Source organism: Apis cerana, linkage group LG2, assembly GCF_029169275.1.
Source record: "Apis cerana isolate GH-2021 linkage group LG2, AcerK_1.0, whole genome shotgun sequence".
In the NCBI taxonomy this organism is placed as follows: domain Eukaryota; kingdom Metazoa; phylum Arthropoda; class Insecta; order Hymenoptera; family Apidae; genus Apis; species Apis cerana.
The window spans coordinates 4272288-4292225 of NC_083853.1; the positions used below are offsets into that span (position 1 = coordinate 4272288).

At 24.2% G+C, this 19938-nt stretch overlaps 3 protein-coding genes across 4 annotated transcripts; 2 read left to right on the forward strand and 1 right to left on the reverse strand.

The window, feature by feature from the left end:
- Positions 1-24: 24 nt before the first annotated feature.
- LOC107997500 (homer protein homolog 2) lies at positions 25-4980 on the forward strand. 2 transcript variants are annotated; one of them, XM_017056133.3, is made up of 7 exons: positions 25-167; positions 1378-1534; positions 1611-1742; positions 1816-2067; positions 2164-2304; positions 2410-2685; positions 2919-4980. In XM_017056133.3, exons 1-7 carry the CDS (start codon positions 142-144, stop codon positions 3102-3104), a joined length of 1170 nt encoding a protein of 389 aa, XP_016911622.1. In that variant the 5' UTR covers positions 25-141; the 3' UTR covers positions 3105-4980. The 2 variants fall into 2 exon arrangements, with proteins under 2 accessions (XP_016911622.1, XP_016911620.1); XM_017056131.2 differs by having other exon boundaries at positions 1816-2304.
- A 1591-nt stretch (positions 4981-6571) lies between these two features.
- LOC107997536 (methylosome subunit pICln) lies at positions 6572-8803 on the forward strand. The gene is made up of 6 exons (XM_017056199.3): positions 6572-6912; positions 7298-7423; positions 7501-7646; positions 7794-7970; positions 8035-8124; positions 8254-8803. Exons 2-6 carry the CDS (start codon positions 7305-7307, stop codon positions 8343-8345), a joined length of 624 nt encoding a protein of 207 aa, XP_016911688.1. The 5' UTR covers positions 6572-6912; positions 7298-7304; the 3' UTR covers positions 8346-8803.
- LOC107997535 (regulator of nonsense transcripts 2) lies at positions 8542-13511 on the reverse strand. Its single transcript, XM_017056198.3, has 2 exons — positions 13281-13511; positions 8542-12777 (listed from the first exon to the last, which is right to left on the reverse strand). Exon 2 carries the CDS (start codon positions 12766-12768, stop codon positions 9319-9321), a length of 3450 nt encoding a protein of 1149 aa, XP_016911687.1. The 5' UTR covers positions 12769-12777; positions 13281-13511; the 3' UTR covers positions 8542-9318.
- Between the last annotated feature and the right edge of the window lie 6427 nt (positions 13512-19938).

Sequence of the window (19938 nt, forward strand, 5' to 3'; positions counted from 1 at the left end):
GGTATACTTCTGCTTTTCGTCGAATAAATTTTTATAAATCGTTAAATAATTTTGAAAATTTTTATTCGTAAATAGTCATTACGCCTTTATATTGAATTGATTTTTCTATGAGACTGTGAAATTAGCATTTACAACATTTGTATGACATCGGGCAAAGAAACAATGGGGTAAGTGAACGTGGTGGTATTCTGCACCGCCTTTTAAGGGTGTGTAATATATGTACACACAAAGTATGATTTTCATATCTCATATAAATACGATAAATTGTTCTTAATTTTTTTATTACCGAATACCATCAATTGATATAAAATAGGTCGGTTTCATTGCGTTAGCTAATGAATAGTGCTATCCTTTCTTGTCTATTTACTATCATATTCTCGACATCATCGCAGTTACGCATTTAGATGGGTGCGTACATAAGAAGACTCTGGACCACAATGTTTTTCTTTTTTTTTATCTATATATAACCATAAAATAAAATAGCGAAAGTGGGATAAGTCGACACCGCGTGAAATGTGTTTATTCTAGTTGTTTACTCGTGCATTATTTGATATATTTTTAAATTCAAATTATGAAAGTCAATTCTGTCAATTGTAAAAATATTTATCATACTAATATTCATTCTACTATTTTTTAATATGATTAAAATATTAATTATAGCAAATATGGTCTTTTTTAGTTTTGATAACAAACTTTAAAAATTAAATTAAAATTAAACTAAACTAAAATTTTATATAAAATATTATTTCTTTTTAAATTAATTTTATAAATGATTTTATATTTTATTAAATACTTTGTTAAATGTTAATTATTTTTGTTGTAGTTATTTTTTCATATGAATAAATTTATTAAAATTGTTTATTTTAAACAATGTATATAAATTGTACATATATTGCATGTGAAAAATTAAAATATTTAAATAAAAATATAATTATTTTTTATAAAAAATATAACTGAAAAATGCTTGTTTATATTTATTTTATTTGATTTCCTCCAAATTTATACAATATAATCTGTATTATTATAATGTTAAAGTGTAACATTATTAGATTTCCAAATTTATATGACATAATTCATATTATTATAATATTAAATTGTAACATTATTAGATTTTCATTCCATTAATTTTAAGGCATGTAAAATAATATGTATATTTGACATTTTTTAATGTACTTAATTTTGTTATGTTTCTGTGGAATATACATGTAATAAAATATGTTTTACAAAAAAAATAAACTTCAAGATATTAATATATATTCGTTATTATTAAAACACCTATAATTTTTATTTCGAATATAAGATATAAATAGATGCTGCATGTATAAATTAAATCAATATATTTAAGTACCTAAGTTTCTTGCTTTTAATAAATTGCAGCGAACAACCAATTTTCACGTGTAAAGCACACGTGTTTCATATTGATCCTAAGACAAAAAGATCTTGGGTATCAGCATCTACAGCAGCAGTCTCTATTTCATTTTTTTATGACTCAACAAGGAGTCTATACAGAATAATTTCTGTTGAAGGAACAAAGGTAATTAAAAAAATAATTTATAAAAAAATAAATTTATAATGTATTTAAAAATTATTTAATTCTATTCTTTTTTTAGGCAGTAATAAATAGCACTATTACTCCAAATATGACCTTTACAAAAACATCACAGAAATTTGGACAATGGTCAGATGTTAGAGCTAATACTATATATGGTCTTGGTTTTTCATCTGAAGTAGAATTAGGAAAGGTTTGTGAAATGTATCTTAATTTAATGTACAACTATATATATATCAATATTGACAATATTATTTATTTGGCAGTTTATAGAGAAATTTCAAGAAGTGAAGGAGGCCACTAAATTAGCTAGTGCTAAATTACAATCAAACAGTTCATCTGTTACACCTGCTACTAGTGCAAATGTTAGCCCAATTACATCACGATCGGGTATGCCATCATCAGAACAAGATCTTATAGACCCACCAAATTCATCGATGATTAATTCCAATGTGTCAGCATCAAATAACCCCAATCCAAATGCCAACGTGATTTCTACACAAAATAGTGTGTCTTTGGTAAGCAGCAGTCCCTTACCTGGTAGTTGTCAAAATAAAGTGGATGATGAATTGAAAAATACAGTCCATTCAAGATCACAGAGTGTTTCTCAGCAGAGTACAGAAAGTCCACAACATCAAGGGAAATCACAACTTACAACACAAGGAGGACAATCAGCTGAAATGCAACTTAAGTATGAGAATGATAGGTTGAAACTTGCATTAGCACAAAGTTCTGCAAATGCTAAAAAATGGGAGGTATGGTTTTATATATTATATTAAAATAAATATACATGTTCACAAATTAATCATTATATATAATTATATAATATATAATATAATTCATTATAAAAAATTTGATAGGTTGAATTAACTACATTAAAAACAAATAATGCCAGATTAACAAGTGCATTACAAGAATCCACAGCTAATGTTGATGAATGGAAAAGACAGCTACAATTATATAAAGAAGACAATGCAAGAATCAAGGCCAAATATGCAGATCTAGAAGCTGGAAAAATAGCAGAAGGCAATAGTGAAGCATTAAGGTTGAGAGTTGAAGCATTAGAAAGTGAACTTAGAACAAAAAATGAAGAAATCAAAGCTCTTACTATAGCTACAAAAAATAAAGATTTTGTAGTATGTATATATTATTAAATATTAATAATTATTTAATTTTTTGAAATATGAAATATTTATTATTTTATAAATAAGATTTATTATATTAATTGTTATCTCTTCAAAATGACTTTAATTTAAAAAGCATAATAATTCAATAATTTCAATAATAATGAGAAGAGAAAAACTTAAAAAATACTATTTTAGGTGAAATCTAATTATACACTCAAATAATCTATAATTTTATTTTTTAGGCTTTACAGAAAGAAAATCAAGAACTTCGTGAAATGTTAAGGGTTGTCCATGAACAATTAGAACTTGCATTAAGCGCAAATAAAGTCCAAAAACAAAATTTGGATACATTAAATGCTAGATTAGCTGGGTATATACAAGATTTGGTAACTGTACATCGAGAAATTACAAATACATTGCAATCTTAAGTTTACATGTAGTGATGTTTAAGAATATTCTTCATGGGAGTTTTGTATTTATGATATAAGCAAAATATACAAATGGACGGTGTAGATTAATACAAAGGGAAAGGTTCCAAAAAAATATACATAATAAACAGAAATCTCAAAAAGTAAACTAAGAATATCTATCTTTAAATAATAAAGATAGATTACATCTTTTTAGATATTTATTGTGTATTAAGTTAATAACAATATTTGATCTTTTCTTCATAACTCTTCGTGCCATATTCATGTTCTTACTGTATATAAAAATATGTTTCTTTTTTAACATCATTTTATATATATATATATATATATATATATTTTTATTTTTGCAGAGATAAAAACATAAATCTTATTTAGGTATTCTTATCTTAGATTTTATATTGTATCATAAAAATATTTTGAAATTATTTTTAGAGGTTATTTAATTAAAATTTATTATATTATGTTTTTACATAAATTAATTACTGCAATCAATTTTATTAATTTTTTTTTAAATTTATATTTCTGCACAGAATATAAATCTTATTTAGATATTATATAGATTATAACATATTGTATTATAAAAATATTTGGAAATTATTTTTACAGGTTATTTAATTAAAATTTATTGTATTATGTTTTTACATAATTTTTATAATCAATTTTTATTAATTGCGAAGATTAGATTTACGTTTATATAAGTAATTCATTTTTTCTGATAATTTTGTTTTAATGTTTGAAAAATAAATTATAATTGCAATTATAACATACCATCGTCACTAATACTAATATTATTTCACTGATTTCTGTCAATCTTTGACTCATTACTAAGCTATAACTTTTACGATATTTTTACTATTATTAAAATTATTAATGCTATTATAACTACCTCCACTGCTATTGCTACATTACTAATTGCTGTTATTATTGCTTATAGTATCATCGTTAGTGCTACTTCTATAACTGTTATTACTGTTATTGTCAATCATGTTATCATTACATGCCTACAAAAAACTTTTATGATATTTAAAAACATAAAACATATCAAAAACATCATGAGATTTAATGTGATATATGTTTCTCGATGTTTTTTGGAACTTAGTCCCTTGAAGACAACAAAAAATAAAATTCAGTTACCCATGAACACAACTAAGAAAACTGCACAATTAACATTAGTAACGTTTAGCGATATTCAATTATGTAGTATAACTATTTAATTCAGCTGTACATTGTATCCATATTGTTCTAGCACATATTATTTACCTTTATTAATAGAATAAAAAATATATAAAATTGAAGAGTCTGGCATGAGTTGTACAGAATCATTGATATCTAATATAAAATATAACATGAAAAAATATATTATAGAACCCATTTACAATGGGTAACTTAGTAATTTAAATACAAAACTTTATTAGATATTTTAAGAATGAAAAAAGATGTTTTTGGTGTGCGAAATATTTTGTTAATTTTTTTATGAAAACCATGATCGTTATTAATTTATTGTTAAAAAAATAAATGAAATTTTTTCTAACGTAAATGATTTATTCATTCATTACTAGTTTTTCAAATAATTTATAGCAATCAAGCCAGATATTCTTCAATATGTTGTTTAAATACATAGTATAGATTCATTAGGAAACAAAATTTGCCGAAGGATGCTGACCGATCGTCATAAAGATATTGAGGTGATATTTCTTGTAATAATAATTTCTAGTAGTAAATAAAGTGCAAAATACTAAACAAAGCACTTTTTATTGTACTGACAGTATGTATGTATGTACGTAAAATTGTTATGGAAATGAATTTTAAATTGGAGGAATTGGAAACAAAAGCCTCGCTTGCCACATGTAATCTTAATAAAACATTTTCAGATGGCTTTCTTGTGTTCTATTATCATATTCATATTTTCATATATCAATATTATTATATATGATATCATTATTATATGATAAATTTGATTTAACAATTGTTATGAATACCTTTTTATAATATAAATTTTTGTTACATATATATATTCATAATTGAAAACTAAAATTATGGAAATATGATAAAAAATTTATTATTTTGCTTCATTATTTTATATATTAAAAAAAAAATGTAACAATTATAAATGATTTTTCACTTTACAACATTCAAGTTACATTTTATGTATGTTTATAATAAGAATCTTTTAGAAAATCTCATATATAAAATTGAATTATATTTTTATATTAGATAATAATTAATGTAGTAATTAAATTATGTTTACATAACATAAAATATGTAAACATATTCATAATAGATTAGAAATTAATATAATTTTATGAGTGATATCTGATTCAGTTAAAAAAAATTATTCAAATAATAATAAAATAATAGGAAAAAAATCAGTAATAAAATATATTTATATCATAATTCAAATATTAATATTTTATTTTATTTTAAAATAATACTTTATCTAATTTTTTATCCAACAAAATCAATTATTATTATTTACTTCTTATTTTTTATTTTAATTGTATAGATTATATATTAAAATAATTTATATTTTATATAATTTTTGTATTTTTTATTTTTTTTTATTATTTATTTATTTTATTTACATATATTAATATTTTTAAGTAATTATTATTTGTTTCATTCTTTAAAAATGATAAAAATAACCTAATTTACCTAATTAAATAAAATACATAAATTTTCTTTAATTTAATATTTTTTTATAATTAATATTCATAAATAATATATCGTGACAAATTTTTTTAAAATAAATATTTCTTTTAGTATATATATATTGAATTAAATTTTATTACTAAATTTATTTTCATTTAATTAAAAAGAAAACTAGTATTATAAAATGTTTTATAATTTAATATTTAAAATAAAGTTTAATGCATAGAAATTTATTATAATAAATATAAAAGAATATATAAATAATAAAAATTAATTAAATTTAAAAAAAATAAAAAAGATTAAAAACACTTAACTTTTCATATAAAATATAATTAATTTTAATAATAAATGACAAGCAATTCATAAATTTTTCTCAATTGTAAAACAAAGAATAACAATTGATTAGTTTGTTCATTAGTACTTATTAAAATATTGTTTATTGTTATTATACTTTAACTTTATTCATTTAACAATATATATATTAACAATATATAGTAATATAATATTTATTTAATATAAAAATATATATTCATTAAAATATCTTTATGATAAAACTTTTTATATTGTTTCTTTGTTATTATAATAATAATAATTTTAAGATTATTAAATAAATTATTCTAATGAAAAAAAAAAAGTAAAATATTCAATATAATTATTATTACAATTAAAATAATTAAATAATATATAAGTGATATATTATTTAAAATAATTATTTTTTTAAAATTGTTTTTGAAAAATAATTTAAATTGTTTATATTTTATTCTATTTAAACTTTTTTTTATTTGCTATTGACTCAATTTGAAAAATATTTAGCAGATTCTCCCGCCTTTTTAAGCATGTATAATGCACTGATACTATCTATAGTTTATCATAAGATACATATTCTGCATCAATAACGTAAAATAGGAACATAACAGTGTAGAAAAATTTTATATTTCTAAATATTAGAAGATGAAACAGTTACATATTGATTGACATTTGTGATTATAAAGTTATAGTGAATTCTATTAAATATATTTACTATTTCGAAATACAAAAAGTGATCGAAATATTGTGTAAGAATTGTAAAGTTGTAAAATCGTTGCTAAGTTTACAAGTTTACTCGTTTAGTGGAAAATTTTGTGTCTTGTTATTTATAATTTATTTGTAAAACAAATAGGTAATAAATTTATATATTAAAAGTTTGTATAAATAGCTATATAAATGTATAAAAAAAATTATAAAATTAAGAACTCTTCTATTTAAAACAATAATTATATTATTATTATATTTACTATATTATATTTGAAAAAAACTGTATATTTAATTAGTTACATTTCTGATCATCTATTTTTGAAGCACATATTTATATATATACATGTACATATATATATATGTATGTATACATATATTTATATGTATAATATGATCAAATTTATAATTGTATAAATTCCGGCATAACCTTTTAATTTATTTTTGCTTCCTGCATTTGTTTAAATAGCTACCTTCTCTGATCAAATTCTATTAGTTTTATATTGCAAATAATTTTTAAATAAATGTTGCAGATAAAAAATGGTAGTGCTTAGTAATTTTCTTGCACCACAAGAAGGAATACGTCATGAAGAGCAAAATACTACCGTGTACATTAATGATAGAGAAGTAGGAAAGGGAACTCTGTATATTACAGAGAGGTAAAAATTAAGATAAAACAAAGTTTTATATTTAGTTATATTATATCCATATTTTAATATAATTTTCATATTGGTAGCTTACTTTCTTGGGTGAATTATGATACACAACAAGGATTTTCACTAGAATATCCTCATATATCATTACATGCCATATCACGAGATGAACAAGTACATCCAAGACAATGTTTATATATTATGGTTGATGCAAAAGTTGATCTTCCAGGTATAAGGTTATTTAATTATTTTTCAGAATTTAAAAATAAATATAATTTAGTATATGACAATATATGAAAATAAAAACTAAGCTTTTATTAAAAATATTAAAATCATATCTCATCTTTACAATAATGTAATATAATACTTTATATAGATGTATCATTATCACCAGCTTCTGATAGTGGTTCAGAAAATGAATTTGAAGATGCGGATACACCTATCACAGAAATGCGGTTTGCTCCTGACAACACAAATAATTTAGAGGCAATGTTTCAAGCAATGAATCAATGCCAAGCACTTCATCCTGATCCACAAGATAGTTTCTCTGATGGTAAATAAACTTATTATTACAATCTTTTATCAACAATTTAATGAGATCTTATATATCTTTATAGCTGAAGAAGATATTTATGAAGATGCAGAGGAAGATGATTTTGAACATTATGATGTTGGTGCTGGTGATGCTCCCTACATTTTACCAACAGGTAAAATTTAAAAATTTATAATTATTTTTACATTAATTCAATAAATTTAATATTAAAATATATATGTATAAATAATTTTTATAAAAATTTTTTACTTAGGTTTTTTATTTTCATTTTATAACATTTTAGAACAAATAGGTACCAATCATAATGGAACAGAAGCAGATGATGCTATGGATATAGAAGCAGGTCAGTTTGAGGATGCAGAAGAAGATCTATAAAGTATGGAGATAATATAATGCAAGCACGCATTTAGTATTAATTTATAATTACCAGTATCATATACCATGGTAGATATGTGATATTATGGCAGACTGTATAAGAGAGCAGTATCAAACATAAAAACAGCTAACATTTATTTATATTCATTTTGTACACGGTAATAATTTCTTAGATAAAAATAAATAATTGTATATCAAATTTAACTCCTTATTTGTATGTATATTTGTATTTGTTTTTTAGAAAATTATTAATTTTTTACATTTATTTATACAATAAAAATGAAACTTAATATAACAAAATTCTTTGAAAATATCTGCATACGCGCGTGCGAAAGAAAAATATACTAATATTTATGAAAACTTATCCATTTTAAAGTAACACAATTTCGTGATTAATTTTAAATGTATATATATTGTATCTTTTTTATTGTTAATAAATGTTTAAGTTATTAAAAAAATGTCAAAGTATAATTTAGCAGTAAAAAACTTTTATTACGTCAATATGTAAATTTTGATTGCAAAATTTGCATTTTGACAAATAATACTGGTGTAAAAATTTAGTCAAATTAATTTTTTTTAAATTTAAAAATTATTATCTGTAAATGATATATTTTTTTATACTTATACCAAAATTAGTTTCTTTAATGTACCAATTATGTATCAAAATTGTTTTTCTTTAGAATAATTATTTTTCATTTATAAACATATAGAAGTACATATTGACACATGACGCATTTGTGTATTTTTAATATAATTGTAAAATGTATTTTTACACCAAAAATCATATAGTATGGTTGAAAATTTGTTTAAATAATGTATATGTAGATATGTATTCTAAATTAAAAATAAAAATTATTAATTTGTTATAAATTCTACACAAAAATATGGACTTCAAATAGTCCGTAACTTAGATCACTTGTGATTTTCTAATAGGAAAGTATTAATTTGTCCCAAAAACATTAAAATATTAAATCTACCGTATTTTTTTAGGACCAAAAATAAGATCGGCATCTGGTGCACCTTTGGGATGATTATATTTTTGTCGCCGTTCTCTATTCAAGTTTACCGTTACTGGCTTGGTACTCTGATTAATTGTTTCTTGATAATCTTCTTCTTCTTGTCTTTCTGTAATATTTAATGTCAATCTTTTAACTCGTTCTTTTTCTTCTTTCTGTTCTTGTTCTCTGTTTCGAAGATTCATTGCTAATTCTGATGATACTGGAACTGCTAAATTTTTGTATTGTTGTTTGTTACCTTTTCTCAACATAAGTACAAAATCAACTGTACTATTATCAGAAGGTCTTTCTTGCAATTGTTCATATGTTTTCTTAGTACTTTTTACATGTAAAGGAACTGAAATATCTACTTGTTGTGGTTTTACTGAATCTCGCATTCTATCTTGTATATTATCTGAAACCATCTTATCAAGAGCAGACAAAAAATCATCATCTTCAGGACAACTTACTCTTCTAGGACCAGCTGGTAATGCTGCATTTAATTCTGTGACATCCATAATAACACCATCAGTACCACCTTCTGAAAGACTTTGATCTCCTTGGGTATTTTCTTGTGTACCCATAGTGTAATCTCTTTCTGCATCAGCAGTCCAATCTTCTTCTGATTGCGCTTCGGAACAATCTTCAGATTCTTCAAAATGTAAATCAGCCACACCTTTTGCATCTCCACTACCATTTCCAGATGTTACAGCTATGTCTTCATCTCCTTCAGCAATTACACTCATATCAGATTCTACATCAGTACGTTCAGTACCATCTTCTGCAATAGGATTTCCAAGAGTGGGATATAGTGTATTTCGTAATTCTTCTACAGCGCATTGTGCTTCTTTGTAACTTTGAAACAATTGCATTTTGGGTCTCAACATTGTTAATGTATCACGATACATATAATCTATACCCACTGGAAATGGATTTTCTGAAGTCCAAATAGGATCTGTATATTTAAACCAATAGTAATTTTGAAAGAATATTAAGAAGTAATCAAGTTTTTTCTTGCTAGAACCACCACTAAAATATTGTCCACAAGTTTCTAATAATGTACAAACTAATCGAATTCTAAAAAGATGATCAGGTGGATCTAAAATACTTGGTATGGAATGATCCATGCTAACTCCAAATGTAATCAAAAGATATAACGTCCGAAAAATATCTCCACTTTCTACCATACGATAATTATATAATTCTCCGAGATATTTAACCATAGCAATGCGGCGTTGATTAAATTTTGGTAAATTTATTTCCATGCATAGTCTTATATCTTCTAATACACCATCTACTACATGAGGACCTATAGTTTCATAATGTGCAACAAGTCCAGCTAATAAACTTCCTACACATCGAATATTTAAATATTTAACATTATATGCGGCAGTGAGACATTTAATAGCGTAAGATGATACACTTTCATCTTCCCAGTCTAATTTGCGCATCCATTTAAGAACTTTATCAGTATTTGTTTTTGAAAGATCTTGATATAATAATTTTCTTATGAATTCGTGAATAGGAGGTCTATCTTTTTTAGATACACCTCCTGTAGATTCTGGTGGATTTACATAATAATATGCATTCTCAATTATTGTTACATAACGTGAATCTAGTGCAGTAACTGCCTTTTTACGCATCATTTGTTCTAAATATACTTTTGTTCTTTGATGTGAATCTGGTGAACAAAATAAGTATCTTCCACATGTTTCTAATAAATTACAAGCCATTTCAATATGATGATGCGTAAAATCGTGTAACAAAACTTTTAAGCAATATAAAGCTTCTATTTTAGAATAAAGTTTAAATTTAACAAGCTCACCAATGTATCTAACAACTTTTACTTTTGATTCAATGTTGATTTGATCCTTTTTACGTACATGATATTTAAAATCATGTTTTAACATTGAACATAAATCATTTCCTACATCAGACATAACAGGATAAAGAATAGCCGCTAATCGTGAATAAAATGGTAATAGATCTAAACGAATTCTAGAAACGCCAAACAATGCTTTCACTAACTTTTTTTTGTTATGTTTTGTGTTGAGATTCATTAAGAAATGTACTGCTGCATTATCAATTAATTCACGATTTACACAATTTGGTAAATGTGTTATAAATGCATCTAAAAGTATTTTATTACTTATATTTGAAACCTGTGGTTCTTCCACTTCTGCTTCAGGTTCATCTACTTTTTCAGTTTCTTCTAATTCATCAAATGTTATTTCCTCATCTAAAGCTTCTTCACTTATTGGAACATCTTGTTTAGGTACTTCTTTCAAATATGATCCTGGAAGAAAAACTGTTAAATCTGGTAAAACTTCATAAAATCGTCTGGTTTCTTCATCTCCCCACATATCTTCTAGAATGCTATTTTCTTCTCCTTCACTAATCATTTTCAATGATTCTTCTGCTTCTGCTTTCATTTCACTATCTATAGGGAGTTCTGGCATGGGTTCATCTAAAGTATCAGAAAAGCTTTGTACATTATTAAGTAAACGATCATAAGATACTTGAAGACTTTCAAGTTTTTCTTTTCTTTCCGAGCTTAGTTCACCTCTAGTTTGTAAGATTTTTCTATTTTGTTTTTCAAATGCTTGAAGATCTTTATGTTCTTTTAATAAATGCTTACATAATGAATTATAATAGTCTCGTAATAATAATCTAACATTTTGTTGTTTATCAGGAGAAAGTAATTTGCTTTTAGGTATGGTTGTATTCAACTTTTCAGATATTTCCCTTACTTTTTTGGGTACAAGACCTGCATAATCTTCTCCACAATGTTTACAAAAACTTAATATGATGCTTGCATTGTTATGTTCTTCTTTATCCATATTAATTAAAACAGTTAATGCAGAGCCAAGCAAAGGTAATCCTTGCTTATGGGTAAAAATTCCTGCATTAACTAGTTCAGCATAAAATCGAAGATCTACTCTAAGTTTGCTTGGATTTGTAATTTTATCCACAACCTTTAGAGATAAAATTCTTTGCCAATTTTCAAAAAAATGAGTTGAAAATTCTGCATATGTCTGATGTAAGAAACTGCATACTTTAATAGCAGGAGCAACATCTGTCATTTTTAATTTAGCATCCACCAAAGCAGTAGCAACTTCACTCACATATTTTGTCAAATTTAAATGTGTCATATCTTTCAAAACTGTATCTAACTGTGTACTACTAAAATTTTTTAATTTCTTAACAAATGTGGTATTTCTTTTCAATGTTGAATCTAATTTGCTAAAATATGTTTCAGGTGGTCTATTAGGATTCAAATTGGCTGCTCGAATTTCTTCTTTTGCATTCAGTCGTTGTTCTGTTTCTTTTATATAATCAGTCAAATATTGTTTATCTTCTTCAGATACAGCATCTTGTTCCGAAGTTACTTCTGCTGTTTCTGGTGCTGCTTCTTCAACTTCTGACATTGTTTAAATCTATTACATAAAAAATATGTATGCTTGAAAAATATCATTTAGAAAAGATACTTATAAATGTTATAAATGTATTCATTAATATCAATTATATCAAAGAATTAATATAAAAAATAATTCACATGAAAAAATTCATGATCTAAGGATATTTTTTTAAAGAGTAAATATAAATATTTAATAAAATATAACTTATATGCTTCTAAATTAAAAAATTATTAAAAATTACAGAAATAAAATAAAACATAATTACAGTTAATAACTTCTTTATTTTAAAAAATATTACATTTATTCATACCGTATTATATATTTTTTTTACATATAATATAATTTCTTTTTATTTATTTCAATATATTACAACTAATGTACGATATGTTTACGTTTATAACACGTAATATAAAATATAATAAAAACTAAAAAATTATATGAAAGAGATTGAAAATAAAAATTATTGTATTTATGTTATTTTACATAATTGTAATATAAATGTTTTGAAATTATTTACTTACAATTTTTAAATGCAGGAAGGTTATTTTATGGCAGACGACAACTGATTTCTTACCATAGATGAGATACGGAATAGACTTAACATCCCGTATATTATATTATTGTCATTTTTGATGTTACCGATTCAACGTAGAATATAATTGCAACACAGATAAGATATAGAGATACATATTCAACGGGATTTTGTGTTGTAGCCTATGTTCTGAAATACCGATAGCACAAAAAAATAAGGATATGTTTGATATGCCCTCTACGATTAGTATACCAAAGTAAATGAATTATATTCAATCAATCATAAAAGTTGATAAAGATGATAAAATTTAAAAACAATTTTTATGATATATTTATTCCTAAATATGTATTATATACATTGAATTGTAGATTTTTTTTTTATTAAATAATATAGATTCATAAATTATTATGATATATAAATATATAAAAATAAACATGTATAAAATATACTTATAAAAATTGTATCGAATAGATTTTATTAAGAATTTTAATCAATAGATTAAGCAAAAAAAAAACAAAATTAATTAAATATCAAATTATATAAATTTTGCGATATATAGACGAAGAGATCAAAGGAGATTGAAGGACAGAGATAGGATATAAATTAGAAAATCAGCGCCAAAGTGCCGCACATAAATCTAATATAGAAAAAGAAAGTAAATACTAGAAAAAGATAGAAATAAGAATTAACAGTTAGCGCCATCCCTTGAGTATTAAAAACATTTTTTCAAAGATAGGGTAAAGTAGAATAAAAGTAGAATAAGAATTAAGAAACAATGCCATCTCTTTTTCTGATTTGTAAAAAAACTTTAAATACTGTTTGCATTCAAGAGATGGCAGTAATAATCAATTTTTATCTGCATTTTCTATTAATTTTATCTATGGCAATCCAGAGATGGCGCTACTTTCATAATTTTTATCCTACTTCAATCCTTTTTCTACTTTTCTTATTTATTTTTGCATTACAAAATTTTATAAGTTCAAGAAATAATTCAAATATCTGATTAACTTTTATTTTTTTTTAAAACTTTCTTGAATTTCATATCTTACAATTTCACAATTTTTTTATTTTAAAGCTTTTTTGTATTTCATATTTTATAATTTTATTTTTTTTAATTTATTTTTAATTTAATTCTTATTAATTCTTATTTTTAAACATGATATAATTTTATTTTAAGAAAGAAATATAGATAAAAGATAAATATCTTTAAAATTAAAAAAAAAAGGATTAAAAATTTCAAAAAAATGGCAGTTATTACAGATAAAGATATATATATATATATATATGAAAAAATGTATTAAATAAATTATTTTTAAAATATATTAAGTTTATCAATTTTTGTGATTAAATTGAATATAATTTCCTACATTCATTGTTACAAATTAAATTAATTTTTATATCTCTTATAAAATTATCACACTAGATTGTCTATGACTAAATATAAGAAACTTTTATATTTAATTTATGGTAGACTATATGTAATATGCTAGATGAACATTTTGATTTTTTTAAAATCTACTTTTTAAAATATTTCAGAACATATGATACAAATTCTATAAGATGTTCATCTATACTGCTTTTTTTGTTCATTTGTGATTATAGCGCTACAATCTTATTCTATGCTGAACTGATAATAACAGCGAAATAATGGTTTTTGAAAGTAGAAATATGAAATGAAAAATGCATTGGATGGCGATTTTTATATATTTTATCCATAATAATAGATCTATTCTATATTTCATCTGTGATTGTAATATTTTCATGATAAAATCTATTTACAAATGCATTAAGGTACACTGTATTGCAACACTATCTAACGGTACTTATATGAATTAATAATATATAAAAATATATAGCAGCGAAATTTCAAAATAATTCAATCAAATATATATATATATATATTCCTTTATTTGATCTATTTATTCGTTTATATCGATATTATGTATATATATATGTTATACCTTGATAACAAAAATATTTTCGAATATATTAAAAAAAAAATGCATATCACATTGGAAAATATAGATATTGCCAAATATTAATGGAACATATTTAATTTTTTACAATACAGAATAACAAATGTTTTAGCAATATTGATATAAGAAAATAATCGAATGTGGTTTTTTTTTTATCGTTATATCTTTGTATTTTATCTTTAAAAAAACTATCCATTTGCATCATAAAATAAAATGAAAAATATATCCCCGTGTCCATATTTAAAAACAAATAGATAATATATTTTATATTATATCTTTTATTTTAATTATAACAATAGAATTGTATAAAATTTAATCAGTAAAAATCTAAAATTCTTTACAATTATTTTCATATTTTTTTTTTGATATTCATCTATTGTATATTCTCATGATGGTTAAAAAAAATTTTCTATTCTATTCTATTCTAATTCTATTCTAATTTCTATTCTAATTTCTAATAAATTGAATATTTAATCGTTATATTGTATATTGTATCATTTCTTTTCCTTATTCATAGAAAGAAAAAGAAGAAAAATGTATTGAATCATATATATATTTTCATTCGAATCATTTGGTAAGTGTTCTATTAAAAAAGTTTAAAACTAAAATAATGCATATTTTCATTTTCAATCGTAATACGTAAGCAAATATCTTGCCATATCGATATTCCAAAAATGTTCAAAAATAAAATAAACTCGATTAGCGAACGTTAATAACGCGATGCCATGGATGAAATGGACGAAAGAGAGCAAAAATCGAATTCGTTCGTTTTCTCGTTCGATGGTCCGCGATATTATTTCGCAAAGATAACACGTTCAATCGTGATCTTGCGCAAAGCTTGCCAACCTTACGGGACAACGACGTACACGTGCGTGTAATCCCCAGAAATAGTTGTCCCCAAACCGACCTAATTTGTCCATCTATCTGTCTGCCACGTTCCACTTAAAATGTGCACTGAAAACGCTATGCTTAATGGATTGTCCGGCACACGCTTTCATTAACAAGGCTCGGAGCCATGGCCGTGGAAAATATCGGACGAACCGAACTGACGAGCTCGTTTCGTTACTTTTTCACACGTGAAAATTAACTCATATTTTTCTCCCTTTTTTTTTTTTTTTTTAAAAGAGAGAATGGAAATGATTTCCGAAAGTTAGTAAGAAAAGTCTTAAAATACTAATTCTGATTTTTCAATGAGGATTTTATATAGTGATAGATTTTTATGAAAATAAAGTTAACAAAATATAAAGAAAATCTGATCTTAGTTATAAACTTTAAGATTTAGAGTTTTTAATTACTATGATGATATACAGTAGTTATTATCATATATATATACGCGTATAAATCATGTAAAATGAGGATTTTACGAAGGGCTTTTGGTATTTAGAAACTAATGTTATTACTGTTGCGCTAATGGATGGAAACTTGTCTACGTCGTTGAGAATAATGTTAAACTATGGAGTGGGATAAAATTAAAATATAATTATTATTATAGCCATGTAACCATGAGCACGTATGCTATATCTCTGAAATATACACATGTGCTATCAATATTATTGTGCCATTACGTTACGTATACTCGTACACAATAATTCATGTGTTATATAGTATACAAACAAAATATATCGGGGAGAATTGAATTATATTTCTCTCTATATTTCCAAATATTATAATTAATCTTCGAGAATGTAAGGTAATTGTATAAATTAATTAATCTGGCTAATTTTATTAATGCACGAATAATTATTTAATATATTAACATTATTGGAATAATTATTTTCTAGATTAAAGGATCGTGATCAATTGTAATTCTTTTCCCACGACTAAATAAAAATTCCTGAGTATGCAGAGTTGATTATTCCAATTTATTTTACCGATAACAATCCGCGATAGACGAGGTTAATCAAAACATTTATCTTTGTTCAAAAGTCACGCATTCAATACTTTTGAATCACCCTGTATGCGGGTAATTGCATCATCTACGAATGGTTATGCATACTAATAACGAAATTTTCATCTTCCACGTGCAGGAACAGTGTCAATGTATTAATCCTCACGTTTTTTCGTGTAACCACGTTTAAATCCGAAAATTGATCAAACATTTGTTCCAATTACGGGAATGTATTAAAAAAAAATATTCTTTCAACAATTTGATAACACGTTAATTCAATTATTAATAATAAATATTTAAAAGCAAAAATTACTTTGTTCCCAAAAATCATCAAAATATTTTCCTCGTTACTTGATTCATACCGAATAAAATTGATTTTCTTCTTTGAAAGATGACACTCCCTTCTCTAAACATAATAAAATTAATACAAATTACATCGTTAATAACATTATTTTATATTTTCAGAGAGAGTGGCCCCTAAAAAAAAATCTATCTAAGATTAATTTGTTATTTACAATTAACGGTTAAAAGTTACGAAAAATTTGGGAATTTTCAAAAGCAAAAAATTCAAAACTCTGCGATAAATATCGATTAAAGCAGTGCAATCGGCCCGACAATCTCGCGAGACCGTTTTCAGATGAAGTACTCTTAATTGGAAAGGCACATGCAACTTCTCCGGTAAATGCGACAGATTCCATCAACGCGAAAATCCTTGGGAAGAGAGGCTAATTACTAATTAGTAAGGCGAATGTAGAAACGAGGAATAATTAACGAGAGAGGGCGGGCACCGAGAATTGTTAACTGCATGTAGCTCGGTTATAACCAGTTAAATTTCGAAGAAATTCTCCACTCCATTCTTCATTAACGTTTAAATACCGGTTTCAATTGCTTTATTAACCATCAAGATCTTTAATTCCTCAAATTGATTCTAAAACATATGTACGAATCATAGAAGTACATATGTGTGAACAATGGGAAATGGGGTAGAAAAGAAAAAGGAGAGAAGAAAAAGTCGACAATTTTTGTATCATTATATCAAGTTGCATATTAAAAATATTATTCAACAATTTATTTCATCATTTGAAAATGTTTGAATAAGATAAATGATGGAGGAAATATTGATCTGAGTTCAATAGCATTTTTAATTCATACTTTGCAAATCTTGCAGTACATTCTTTCTATTTTGTATATTTGTGTTTCATTCTATTTCTATATATAAAGGAATCTATACAATTTCATCGTTCTCTGAGACTTATTCTAATTCAAAGATATTACAAAATCTAATTATTTAAATTACGTAAAAGAAAACCAGGATATTTTCATCATTAATGAAATTAAATGTGGATTCTAAAGTCTATAATTAAAAAAATATATATTATATAGAGTCATATTCAATGAAGAAATGATTTCAAGTGAATTTCAATTCATATTTATTATCAATTTCTTTTTTTATAAATTTTAAAATCGTTAATATTATTACTTAATAATAAAATTCCTACAATCGAATCAATATCTATTATTATCAATTTAATATTTAATCCTTATAAGTTTGTGCAACAATAATTGACTGAGGTTCTAAAAATATAAAATCGAAGAAATTTGACTGTGATTTTTTAACCAATTTGGAATATTATTCAATACACACACACACACACATATATATATATCTAAGACAAATAATTAAAATATAACAAGTAACAATAATCGATAATTGAATAAATATTTATTCAACACAATTCTTCCCTCTTTGCTAAATCTTGAAAAAAAAAAGAAAGAAGACATTTTATCGAAGTTTTCACAAAACGAAGGAGATGAACAGACCTATAAAATGCACATACACATAGATATATTAAATCCTTTTATGTTCCATCTTTATGCAAACGTGAATGGGTTACAAAATAGAAATCGTCGAAGGAACAAAAAGGAATAAAAGGTAAGCAGCAACGGAGAGGGTCACATTTTCAGAAAACGATTCACGTTTCCATATTATTTTCTCACGAAAGAGAATTCGCAGACGCAATTTCTCGAACTGTGGAGGAGAAAGGGAAACGATGCAAAATCTTACAATTTTTTTTATCAGCTTTTTACGAAACATCAAAGAAGTTATAGTTGGATGGAACTCGTTGGAACAAAGTTAAAGCTAAAAGGATGAGCTCCGGATCGAAGTGTAAGAGAAAACGATTCGTTAAATATACGCGTTTCCAAACTTTTCTAGTTTGAAGTAACGTGGAAGTACTATGATCGAGATGCAACAACTTTTTTAGAATTACCACTTTTTTAGAATTACCAACTTTTTTAGAATCGTTTACCTAACATGAATTAGATTGTATTCTGTATTCTAAAAGGAAAAGTAATTCACAAAAAATAGAAATTTGAATAGAAATTAAAAAAAAAATTCCATTATGGAAACAATAATGGTGATAAAGATTTGATGTGTTAAATAAAATATAATATTTTGTTAGAAAAATTAATAAAACATTTACTATTTTTAGGTAAAACGAACAACAAATACAAAGTACATGACGAAAATAATAATTGTGTAATGAAGTACTGTTTCATACAATATATTAATAGTTGAAATTATCAAATTTTATTGCAAATTGTTGTTTATCAAATTGTTTTGTAAGTATGTTGGAATAAATGCTATTTCTCTCTGCATAATTTAAAATTTTTAATGTATTTCATTTTTTACCAAATAATAGTAATAATTCTCCTTTTCACTTGTACACAAAAAAATCATAATATAAAGAATAAAAATATTATATGAGGAAATCTCTGAAATG

Coding starts and splice junctions, on each gene's coding strand:
- LOC107997500 (XM_017056131.2), top strand. CDS start 142: ATGACATCGGGCAAAGAAACAATGGG. Junction 1,743..1,815: donor CTGAAGTAGAATTAGGAAAG/GTTTGTGAAATG, acceptor TTTATTTGGCAG/TTTATAGAGAAATTTCAAGA. Junction 2,686..2,918: donor CAAAAAATAAAGATTTTGTA/GTATGTATATAT, acceptor TTTATTTTTTAG/GCTTTACAGAAAGAAAATCA.
- LOC107997536 (XM_017056199.3), top strand. CDS start 7,305: ATGGTAGTGCTTAGTAATTTTCTTGCACCACAAGAAGGAATACGTCAT. Junction 7,424..7,500: donor ACTCTGTATATTACAGAGAG/GTAAAAATTAAG, acceptor TCATATTGGTAG/CTTACTTTCTTGGGTGAATT. Junction 7,971..8,034: donor ACAAGATAGTTTCTCTGATG/GTAAATAAACTT, acceptor ATATCTTTATAG/CTGAAGAAGATATTTATGAA.
- LOC107997535 (XM_017056198.3), bottom strand. CDS start 12,768: ATGTCAGAAGTTGAAGAAGCAGCACCAGAAACAGCAGAAGTAACTTCG.